Consider the following 12722-nt stretch of genomic DNA (forward strand, 5'->3'; position numbering starts at 1 on the left):
TGGATAGAAAGCGATGCCCACTTGGTTGTTGGGATAACTAAAATTGGATCTACTTTCTCATCTCTCATTCATTTAAGAAAAGAACAAAAAGGCGGTATCCAATGCACAAGGCTCCCACATTTAGTAGGGTCTGGAGAAGGTCTCTCATTCATTGTTGACACTTTTTTCATCAAAACTCAATATAGATCCTTAATTTAAAGACTACAGAACTTTTATATTTGTTACAAGTGAATGTGATGTGTTCACACATTTTAGAAACCGCAAAAGTTGGTGTGTGGGGTAGGGGTGGTAATCGGTTGGTCTCAATTGATTTCAGTTGGCCTGACCAAGGCCATCAGGTCCTCAGCACGAATTGGTCCAGACCGAATTTGCTAGATAAGATAACCAATTCGTAAAATCAAATTTGATTAATTATTGGTCCGGTCATTTTCGGTCTTTATAGATTTCAGTTATTGGTCCCATGTATATCTCTTATAGTTTCAATGAATAAACTTTAATTAGTACCTAAAGTGTCCTACTGGTCTATGTACATCGTGTATCTTTATTTTAAGCAATTATTGTTATCACGAACATCAAGAAACACAGAGAAACAAAACAAAGCAAAGATGATACAGAGATTTAACGTGTTTTACACATTAATATGATATCTCTCAAAAACACCAAAAGTCGCACAAGAGCTCTCAACCGGAAAACCCTAACTCAAAAATCTCCAAATAAAGAATTTTTCGATCAATTTTGGTTTCTTTTGGTTGGTTCAGTCGGTTTTTCAGTTCAAACTCCAATTTTACACCCCTATGTATGGACGGATCGTTATCCCCTCCAGTTCTTCACATGAGGACAAAAATGATCACCTTACCCCCTGCCTGAAAACACTGCCCAAGGTGGAGTCCACTCCTCCCTATTAGAGGAATTGGAGATGCCCGTGCATTGGAGGTGATAATTATTCATGTGTGGACCCTATGTGTGGGGTAATTCCATTGAAGGAGAAATGGTGGTTGAGAGGGTGATTTAAGAGGCAAGAGCTACTATATATATGTTAGAATCTTCTCAGCTTCCCTACATAGCTAGCTGAGGTACCACGCAAACTCATCAAATGGCTCACCCAATCCATCAAGCTAGTGAAAATAGCCCTTTTGGAGATCTCACAAGGGAAGAATTCTACAAAACCCACAATGTCATTCACCAAGAAGAATTCATCCTCAACAAAAGAAATATGAAGATCTTCACACAATCTTGGAGACCAGAAGATGCAACAATGCCTCAGCTCAAAGGTCTAGTTGCCATGGTCCATGGTTACATCTCTGAAAGCAGTTGGATCTTCCAATTAACTGCCATAGCCATTGCTAAATTGGGTTTCTTTGTATGTTCACTTGACATGCAAGGCCATGGCTACTCTGATGGTTTATACGGTCATATTCCGGACATCGAACCGGTCGTCCACGACTGTATCCAATTTTTCGACACAGCCCGTGCTGATCATCCAAACCTCCCAGCATTCCTATATGGTGAGTCACTAGGAGGTGCCATTGCATTACTCATTGCCCTTAAACAAAAGGGGTTATGGAGTGGTTTGGTCTTGAATGGAGCCATGTGTGGTGTGTCTCCAAGGTTCAAACCACCTTGGCCACTAGAAAAATTTCTTCCAATGGCGGCTTTCATCGCTCCAACTTGGAGAGTAACAATCACAAAACCATTGGCGAACAAGTCTTATAAGGAGGAATGGAAGAGAAGATTGGTTAAAAACAGCCCAAACCGCCGGAGTTGTTCCAGTAAGCCTCCAGCTGCCACTGCACTTGAATTCCTAAAGGTGTGTGAAAAAATAAGGAAAAGGTGCCATGAAATTGAAATTCCTTTACTAGTGTTGCATGGGGAAGGTGATCTAGTGTGTGATTCTGAGTCTGCAAGACTAGTTTATGAGTTAGCTGAAAGTAAAGATAAAACCCTTAAGATCTTTCCTGGAATGTGGCATCAATTGATTGGTGAAACAAAAGAAAACGTTGAGCTTGCCTTTCAGACCATTTTCTCATGGCTTAGAGATCAAGCTGACTTCGCAGCAGTAGTAGTACTGCCTTCCATGAACAAGTTATGAAGAAACCTCTTCACAAGTTCCAGATTATTAAGTGAGTCTCAAGACTTTTGACTTGGTCAATTATATTAATTGTATGATTTGAGCTATTTTCAAATGAGAAATAAATGGTGTTGGTTTCTCTTATCTTTCAAACGCTGGCCTCTAAGTCAAGGCCCTCATAAATATAAATCATTTTGTAGTGGGAGCTCCCAACTCTCTCCTAATTAATCCTCTCTCTACTGTAGCACAGAATTTCTTGGTATCTTGATCAGTTTGTGCATCTGGGTTTTGAGAGGAGATGATGCAGTTTAGGCTGTGTTGGGTATGTGTGCATTCTCAGAATAGAATCTGGATCTAGAACGCATTCTAAAATGAGAAAATAGAAAAAAATCGAGTTTCAAAATGCATTCTAAAGGCTAAACACAAAATCCATTCCGAGAATACATACACCATTAGATTACCCATAACGGACCCTGAGATCTGAAGTACGTGGTCTCTTTTGGGTCTTTTCTAGTTTCTGTATATCAACCACTATCCTATGCAACCTTAACCATTCAAAATTTTAATTTCCCTGTCCAGTAATGATGCAACTAGGGGTGTCAACGGGCCGGTTCGGGCTGGTTTCGGTTCGGGCTTTTCGGTTTTGGTGTGACTTTTATAGAAACTGAAACCAAACCATTAAGAAATATTCAATTTCGGAGCGGTTTCGGTTTCGGTGCGGTTTGGTTTCGTGTCAGTTTTGATTTATGATAATGGGTTGATATTGGTTTGGATTCGATTTGGTACCGGTTTTATATAACTAGTAAGGTCCGGTTAGTGCTAATTTTTCTTCGTTTTCTCTTTTAAGTACATAAAATATTTCAAATACAATGCATCTTTGTATCCTATGTCCTATGGCCTATGGATACAATTGTTTGGGTAATCACTAACAAAGGATATGAGATAAAGTGAGAAACTATCACAACACATTTAGGGGGCAATGGGGCATTAGGCATTTACTGATTTACTCATTTATTGGGTTAAGTCGGTTCGGGCCTAACGGTTCGGGCTACCGGTGCACCGTCGGGCTAGCCCAAACCAAACCAAACCGTTTGCCTTTTTGGATCCACAAACCGAACCGAACCATAAAGAGTTCGGTCCGGTGTGGTCCGGGCTCGTTCGGGTTGGGTATTGACACCCCTAGATGCAACTGTGAAGGTGTGAAACTCAAGGCGTGCTTGGTCCAGGAAGAATGTTAATGGTTGTAGGTACAACAGACGAAAATCAATATGTGATCTAGTGCACCCGTGCATTGGAGCGGCGCGGGGATTGTTGTGATGGTGTAGGAAGTCACCAGCTAAATAAGGGTCTAGGACCCGCAATTGGTGCTCGTCCTTCGCAGAAAGGCGTTAATTAACTTCAAGACTCAATGGTTGGTCTGCTCTAGATCTCTAGGGTAAGTGTCAAGTTACAAGCTGGAAAGGTATTAAACACTCAATAACCGTTCGGTCAATGGCCGGTCTTCCTAGTCCAAACTCTATTGTATGCTGTTATTTTTTTATTCCATTTTAAGGGTCCACATTCAAACATCAATATCTTTTTAGTCAGATGGCCGTTTTTTTACACGCAACATATTGACGCGAAGGTCACAACACGTACTTTCCATCCATAGAGCTGATGTGGTCAGATTTTGTCAAAAAGTGGCATGGATAATGAGAAAAGCATAGAAATAGTGTTTCACACCGATCAAGGTCCAAATGATACCAGAATTACACGAAATTTTACGTGCAAATACAATATGACCAAATAAGTCATCCAAATGGATTCGGGTCACATCGGGTGGCCCAGATACTGAAAACCATGCTTGGGGTAAAACTATCTTTTTCACAAAAATGTCAGATTGGAGTGAAATTCCACTTGTGGGTTTAAGATGGTTAAATAAGACTATCCGAGAGGTTTTGGCTCTACTTGGGACAGTTTGGTTACAAAAAGTGGAATTAGGGTAAGATGGTAATTTTCCATTGTTTAGTCACCACGTGAGTCAGTCGGGCTTTTATCAGCATCGCCAAGACACACTTTCAAGGTGCCAAAATTCAGTGTCTACAATGGCCAAGGCCCAACAATTTGGGTTAAGATTGATGGTGTGTGTGACACGCCTAACTTATTTGACACGATATGATTTAAGTATATGTTACGCACATATAAGTAGTATCTTAACATTAATGGAATAATTTGTTATAATTTCAATTTGATTTCATGAAATAGTCAACAAATAGATTTTTGGTCAAAAAATTGAAATTGTTTTAGTTGCATTAATCTGAAATATTTCAAGAATAAGAAATCCATTTGGTAGTTCAATTTATGAGAATAGATTCAATGAAGAGGGTGAAGAGATACACCATTTACTCATCTCCTTCCTCCTCTCCAAAACAATCACGTAATAAAATCGTATTTTGATGTCGCCAATCAACTCTTGAACCAGCCACCACCAACAACCTTGAATTTGCATCTCCGATCAACCTACACAAACCCTTGGATCACTACACCATCATACATGCCATTGTTGTTGTCGTTGTTCCACCTTTTTTATAAACACTCCGTCATCACTCCTTGTCATTCCCGAAATCCCTGCTGCGACATGTTGTCTTCGCCAACCTCGTGACATCCCAACCACTAGCTGTCCTTCTCCTGTGACCACAGCCCCACCGCGACCCTAAACCCTTGCGCATCATCCTCTGCTCCACCCCTCCGTTGTCCTATGAAACCCCAATTATCATCTCCATCACTCCTGCAACCCCAACCTTCTGCAATCCCTACAACTCATCATAACCTTCTGCAATCCCCATCGGAAACCTAGCCTCAACACACCATGAAAACCCCATCTATGATCCCCACCATACAAACCCTCCACTACAAATCCACATAATAATCTCTGAAACCCATCACACAACTCCCTCCTTCAAACTGTTGACCTTGTGCTCCTTCTCTCCGCCTGCAACCCCCGCCCGAAACCCCCTTTGTCTGCCTGCAACACACCTTCCTGAAACCTCCTTGTACGTCTTCTTCTGTTGCAATGTTTTTTTCTTTTTTATCGGTAGAAATAGATTAGGAGAAATTTCAATTTCAAAATTTAAACAACTATTCACCGATTTCATAATTTCACATTAACTTGATTTCAATTTCTCATAAATAAGGTAAAAAAATCATATCAAACACCCAAATATCAATTTATAACTCCATGAAATCGAAACAGAAATCAGACCAAACTAGCCCAATAACTCACGGTTTCAAGAATCAGAATCAGATTCGTTGAATCGGTCTATTTGGATCGGAATTGTTTGAACGCAATCCTTATTCCATCCAATTCATACTAGGTTTCTTGGGTTCAGGCTGATTTCGGTGGATTCTTAACCGATTAATTACTACTAAAACCCTGTTCCCAATCCACCAAAAACCCTAGAAAAAAAAAATCCCTCTCAGTCTTCACCGCAACACGAAGAAGAAGAAGAAGAAGAAGAAGAAGAAGAGGAAGAATGGTAGTGATGCCGAATCTCCCAGTCGACATAACCAAGGAGATACTCTCAAGGCTACCAGTGAAGTCCCTACTTCGATTCAGGTGCGTATCCAAACTTTGGCGATGTTTGATTAGCGATTCTTACTTCATCACTCTGCACCTCAATCGATCCAAGGAGAAAAAGCAGGCTTCTCTCGTTATCATAACTAATGATGATGATAGTTCAATCTCTTACACAATGGTAGAAGAGGTCAATAATTCTTCGTGTCATAATAAATTTATTGATTTGCCTTTCTTAACTCGCATCGAATTGGGGAATTGCGGGCGTAAGCTGGACGTCATTGGATTGGGTTTGTGCAATGGGTTGTTATGTTTTTCGTTGTCAAGGTTTGGCTGTATTTGTTTCAATGACCCCATATACCTTTTGAATCCAGCCACTCGAGAACTAAAGGAGCTTCCTCCACATTCTTCTCCCACTGAATTATATCAGGGCGAACGTTTCACTTGGGTCGGATTTGGGTTTGATCCCATGAGTAGAGACTACAAAGTCGTTAAGATTGTATACACTTATAATTGTGGAGGATCCACAATTCTGCGGAGCGATTTCTGGGTGTACTCATTGAATTCCGATAAGTGGAGAAAACTTGGAGATGATATCCCAGTCCCAAAATTGGACATGATCTCTGATGCTTCACGAAGAACACTCCCAGTTATCAATTCTGCTATTCATTGGATGTTATGTTCATGGAAGATATACTTGTTTGATTTAGTACATGAGGTGTTTAGAGAGTTACCACCTCCTCCTGAAAAAGGATGGTACATTGATCTTTTGGTGATGGGAGGATGCCTTTCTGTTTTCTGTTATACCCGTAAATTATATTCTTCGTTGGTCGAGATGTGGGTGATGAAGGAATATGGTGTCAAGGAATCTTGGACTAAACAGCTAATCGTTTTTAATTATCCATATGGTTGGAAGTATAAACCAGTACATGGTTGGGATTATAAACCAGTAGAATTATGGAACGATGATGAAATTCTGTTCCAGTACAATGATAATAATAAGAAAAATAAGCTAGTTTTGTACAACACCAGGAGCAAGACAGAAAGGAATCCTGGAATTCATGGACTTCCAACTATGTTCAAAGCATTTGGACACGCAGAGAGTCTTGTTATGCTCAAGAGTGCAGGGGGTAATGGGCGAAAGGGAAAAGAAGAAGAAGATGATGATTAACAAGAAGGTGTAAGAATCAGAACACCTTCTATAATCCTATATCCTCCCACTAAATTGTGCACCAATTTTAATCTTCATTCTTCTAGATTGAACTTGTTAAAGATTTGGATATTGATTCTTTTTTTGTTTTGGTAAATAATTTGGATATTGATTCATGTCTTGCATAAGTGTGACTTTTTTTTTTAATTTAAATTTCCTTTAATGAAACGTAGTTTCCTGCAACTACTAATATTCTTTACAGTAATTTTTTTATCTATTCAAGTTGCCAAGAGTGATTTTAACTAGGCAGTCATTCAAGTTTCTTTGTAAAGAAAGATCAAAGAATAAATATCTAGGCTTCTTATTTATATAATTTAATAACGTTTAGTTTTTCAACTGGATACAATGAAATAGCTGGATATTGATGGTTCCAAGTTGGGACAGGATATATGTAAAGGAAAATTCATATCTAGAAATATTATGATTAGTTTTGCATTTCCCCATCATATTTTGATCACTATTACTTGAAAATTCACTTATTTTCTAGAAATACACTTGCACTGAAAATTGTGAATAAAACCTCTTTCTTCCACATTTTTCCTTTTTCTTTTCCTGTGCACTTGACATGCAAGGCCATGGCTACTCTGATGGTTTAGACGGTCACATTCCGGACATCCAACCGATCATCGACGATTGATTGTATCCAATTCTTCGACACAGCACGTGGTGATCATCCAATGCTCCCAGCATTCCTATATGGTGAGTCACTAGGAGTTGCCATTGCCATACTCATTGCCCTTAAACAAAAGGGGTTATGGAGTGGTTTGGTCTTGAATGGAGCCATGTGTGGTGTGTCTCCAAAATTCAAACCAACTTGGCCACTCGAAAAACTTCCTCTGATCGCAGCTTTCTTCGCTCCGCATTGGATAGTAACAATCACAAAACTATTGGCGATCAAGTCCTATAAGGAGGAGTGGAAGAGAAGATTGGTTATAAGGAGCCCAAATTGCGGGAGTTCTGGTAAGCCTCCTGTTGCCCCTGCATTTGAATTCGTAAGGTTGTCCTAGAAAATAAGGAAAAGGTGCCATGAACTGGGACTATCCATACTAGTGGTGCATGGGGAAGATGATCTTGTTTGTGATCCTGACCCTGCAATACTAGCTTTTGAATTGGCTAGAAAAATAAAGATAAAACCCTTAAGATCTTTCCTGGAACGTGAAATCAATTGATCGGTGAAACAAAAGAAAATGTTGAGATTGTCTTTCAAACCATTTTCTCATTGCTTAGAGATCAAGCTGACATAGCAGTACTGCCTCCCATGAACAAGTTTTTATATGCAAAAATGTAGGTGGTGTTGATTATAAGGAAACCTCTTCACAAGTTTCAGATAATTATTTTGTTATAGCAAACACCAACAAAATCAGTAACAGAAACAAGAACCAAGCAAAAGAACACAGAGATATAACATGGTTTACACACCAATATGGTGCGCTACATCCACGGGCGAAGACGAAAATGATTCACTATGCAAATCGAAAAAAAATTACAATGGAAACTCTCAAGAGCATCCAAATCGGTGCTGTTGCTCTCTCTTAGAGACCCTAGAACGAAATACCCTAATCTTCCTCTCTCTTTACAATAAAGCGGGTAAGAAACATAAATACTCCTCCATCGGATCCGGGCAATCCATCGGGTTGGGTCGAATCGTATAGATCTCAGAAAAAATTCCATTCGAGTCGCCACCAAAAATGTCGAAACGGATCCAAGAATTCGAAACATACATAACATATTTGAGCCTCAAGATAACATAAAACCCATACATTTGCCTCTTTTTCTGTGCCTCTCTATATCCAAAGAGTACCATCACTAGAAGCATCAATCTTCTAGTGTGGGCATGGCACAGGGTGCTACTTCTCAAATAAATTGTTGGTTTCTACCTTTCAAACCCTGACCTCTAAGTCAAGTCCCTCGTAACTATACATAATAATCTGGGGAAAGTGATTTGAGCGCATCTGGGAGATGGGGAACTTGAGAGGATAAAAATCCCGTTAATAAATGGGTTGGGTTAGTACTGAGGATTGAGATACTTAATAGGTTGGGTTAGGGTTGCGTTGACTTTGACAAGACTCGGAATTGACATGGCACAAAAACAACCCATTGCCACCCTAGATCCATATTTATTTCCAACAGGCTGGGCTGGCTTTGTCTATGTTACAAGGCCCAAAGATTTCATTTGGATCTAGAATTACCTTGAACTCAGCCTATTGATGTAGATCTTGGTCTGGGCCAAATATGGCATGGAATACGATGCTGAAGTGGAAACCATATTCACTAAATTAGGTGACATTTGCAGCTGCCACTTGGCATTACAATAGGTATGTATAGTAGGGAAAAAACCCTAAACCCAATTTTCTCCCGGCCTAGCCCAGCCCATGCATCCCCTTCCCCCTCTCCATGATCAGGGCCAATCAGGGTCAGGGTTGAATTTTTCAGACCCTGAGACAGGGCCGGGCCTGGGCCCATCTACATGGACTCAGAGTTGGGCTGGATTTTTAAAAAGCCCAGCACAACTCGACCCTATTGCAGCCTTAGTTGTTTCTGCTGATGTGGGTCTGTTGTGCTCATAACAGTTTCCTTGCATTTCACCTTTTCCAATCCCTTCACATGCATTTCATCAATTTTTTCTTACCGTTAAATAACATGAAGCATTAGGTTAATGTTTAGTTTGTTTTCTGTCTTCTTTCCTTCCTTTTTTTTTTTTTCTACAAAGAAAACTTGTCGTATTTTTTAAATTTTTTTTTTTTTCAAAAAATCTTTTTACAAGATAATTAATAATTAATAAATATTTATAGGGAGAAAGAATGCTACTTGGGTGTGTGTGGTATGCTGTCCCTACCTTCAGGCACAAGAGTCGGCGAAATGAGTATCGCATCTCATAGAATGGTAGAATTTCTTAAAGATGCAACAGTCATTTTGCCTACTCCTGTGGACGTAGGGCAGCATACTATATGCGCCCAGGTAACGTTCTCCTTCTCTAAGAAATATTTACTCATTTTGTGTCGAGGAAAAGGGTAAAGAGCAATGTGAAGGAACGTGGAGTTAGGTGCAACTACCCATTCCAACCCACGCACATACACACAAAAAAAATAAAAATCAAGACAGATAAATCCAAAGAAACAATTTGATTGTAGTCACTGACAAGGCTAAGTATCGTGATGTCTCCTCTCCCCATTGGCTTAAATTTTTCTATTCCATCTCTCCTCCAACCATTGTACCATAATTTGTGATGGAGCTTAGAAATCTTAAACTTCTCTCGGTGCATGGCAGGGGTATTATTATTAAGAATAGTAAAAGTAATTTAGTGGTAGCAAAATACAAGTAGAGTAGGAGTTTTTCTGTTGCTTTCATGGAAAGGGAGGCAGTCTTTTTTTTATTTGGATAGGTGTGTGGTGGCTTATTGGTAGAGCTCACAACCGTCAGATTGAGAATATTACTTTCTTTCTGACTCTTAAGGTACTAGTGTCTTTATTATTCGTATAACAAAAGATTTTTTTTCTCATCACTATGTCTAGTGAAGTATAACGTTTCACTATTTGTCACATGATAGTACATGAGTCAAGTCCATGTGATAGAGGACCAAGCAAGTATCTCATTGGTACGATTTTAGTTTAAAATGAGTAGAAGAAGTAACTAAAATTACAAAAGATATCATTTTGTGTTTTAATTTATTTCCATTTGATGGCATTTTTGTATTTTTACTAAAACTTTGAATCAAAGTTTGAGCAACTTTCCTTGCTTATTTGGGACTAAAATTTAGTCATTGAGGTGTAGGTAGGATTCTCCACTGACCATATACTGCCTAGTAGCAAAGAGTGAAGCATTATATTTTACTAGGCTTAGAAATGCGTGGAAAGACCCTAACAAACATGGGATTTAGTTCTCTGTTCGAGAATGTAACGTACGGTAGCATTCTTCGAGTATATCTCTTTCCTCCTCCAACAAAAGACTAAGATGACATTTCATATGAGGAGAGAAAAAGACACAAACATGGAGGCGTTAACGCGACACTCTCGGATGGAAAACATTCTCCCAACAAATATTTTACTCATTTTGTGTTGATAAAAAAAGATTAAAGAGCAATGTGAAGCAATGTGGAGTTAGGTGGTCTCCATGCCTCATTCAACTAACCCATTCCAAGCCCACATATTAAAAAATATGGGAGAGGGATTGGTATGCTAGCACCTTATGTCGCTCTTCTCCCACTTGGCAATGGCTCCTTTACCCTCAAAGGGAGGAGAGAGATACACACATCAGCTGCTAGCATACTTTATACCGCTAATTTATCTAGCCTTTTCCCTTAAAAAATAATGGAAGAATGTTTTTTGCTTGGAATGCAGAGCCTGAAATAACCGTCCTACCCCATGTATGGCGGGAATTCCATCCTATTTTGTGCCACTATGTCCACTCTCATTGGCTGGTGCGCTTCTTGGCCCCAGCGTCAGCGCCACATGAAATAAGGACCAATAAATCCGAAAAAAAAAAATACAAAATCAGGCACCGACCTTTCTTTTGTCTCACCATGAAAAAGAACATAGGATTCCTCAACTCTTAAGGCCCCCTGCGCATGTAGATCCAGTCAAAAGGGCCAAAAATCACTTTTAAAAGGGTGGAGTAGTTAGTGGAAGTGCCATTTTTAAATGTCACACTCAAAGAGGCATACTCTTAGTGCACGTCAGCACATGGACATTCACGTGTAAGCAACAAACAATCTGAATCCTTTGCTCCTAAACCGGGTCGACCCACCATTTAGATTTTAGAGCATTCTGATCAAGGTGGTGTTTTAGCCTTTTAGGTGGTTTTTTACCTTGGTACACAAGTGGGTTAAGCTGTTTGATTTGTTTAATTACCAACAAAAACCTTCTAATTCTTTTAACAACCCGCACCATGGGATAAATCATAGGTTGCGTAGGTTATGGACAAGTCTGTCCCTTGGGTATATATATGGATGGTTCACCTATTTGTACAACACAGAAGGTTTATTTGGGGCTAAAACTTTGTGGAGAGGTAGATCTAAAGATCCCCAACTCATACGTCAAGTTTCAATTTAGTTGGAGTTGGTCAGTTGACAATTTAAGGTAGCGATTGATATGTGTCTTTGGAAAACTTTCCAGATTGATAATGCATTCTAAAAAATCATAACAAATGCAACCTAAGTCTTCCACCCATGATGATCTTAAACATCTGAACCCACTATTTATTGAACATATATTTGTCATCTAATCTTCTCAACCTCAGCATTTTGTGGGTCTTAAGTACCTCACCTTTGAAGATCTCTACTCTAAATTGTAGTTAAAGAGAATGAACTTTACAATTGTACTTCAAATACCTTTAAAATTGTATAGTGAAAATTTTGAAATTAAGCCTGTGTTTGGTATGATTCCTTGAAATGTACATAACATAAGCATTTCAAAAACAGAATTACTAAACAGATGTGCAACACAATAAATGAATAATCTAAACTATTCTTTTTGCTTGATGGATTAACAGGCCGGGCATATTGTTTTTTGCTTGATGGACAGAGTGTTTTAACATCTGTAGGATTTTCATGTTAAACTGACAAACTGGAGGCTGAACTATACAGAATCTTGCAGGGGTGGAAAACACACTTTGAAGGATAAAATCCATTCCATCTCAAAGAAATTTGGTTCAATAATTATGGACTACATAGTTTTTTGACTTTGCAAGGAGATATGTGTATTCCCTGGAATCTACTTCCCTCCTATCTTGAACTTGCCGAACTAACTTTCAACTTTTCAACTGTAAATATATTGCACAAAAACAACCACTGGTTTAGGACGTTACGTTCCTTAGCCCTCCATTCCTCCTTTTATGTATGATGTACAGATTTTTTGTTTTCTTCAATTTATATATTTTTCGTTTTCTCATAAAAA

At 39.1% G+C, this 12722-nt stretch overlaps 2 protein-coding genes and 1 pseudogene across 2 annotated transcripts; all 3 read left to right on the forward strand.

Annotated features, from left to right (window-relative positions):
• The first annotated feature begins 1074 nt into the window (after positions 1 to 1074).
• LOC122651166 (caffeoylshikimate esterase-like) lies at positions 1075 to 2089 on the forward strand. The gene has a single exon (XM_043844484.1). It carries the CDS (start codon positions 1094 to 1096, stop codon positions 2087 to 2089), a length of 996 nt encoding a protein of 331 aa, XP_043700419.1. The 5' UTR covers positions 1075 to 1093.
• Positions 2090 to 5563: 3474 nt separating this feature from the next.
• Positions 5564 to 6792, forward strand: LOC122651167 (F-box/kelch-repeat protein At3g06240-like). The gene has a single exon (XM_043844485.1). The coding sequence runs from the start codon at positions 5581 to 5583 to the stop codon at positions 6790 to 6792; it is 1212 nt and encodes a 403-aa protein (XP_043700420.1). The 5' UTR covers positions 5564 to 5580.
• A 592-nt stretch (positions 6793 to 7384) lies between these two features.
• On the forward strand, positions 7385 to 8158 carry LOC122651168 (annotated as a pseudogene).
• Positions 8159 to 12722: the final 4564 nt, after the last annotated feature.

The sequence above is a fragment of the Telopea speciosissima genome, chromosome 2 (assembly GCF_018873765.1).
Source record: "Telopea speciosissima isolate NSW1024214 ecotype Mountain lineage chromosome 2, Tspe_v1, whole genome shotgun sequence".
Lineage (NCBI taxonomy): Eukaryota > Viridiplantae > Streptophyta > Magnoliopsida > Proteales > Proteaceae > Telopea > Telopea speciosissima.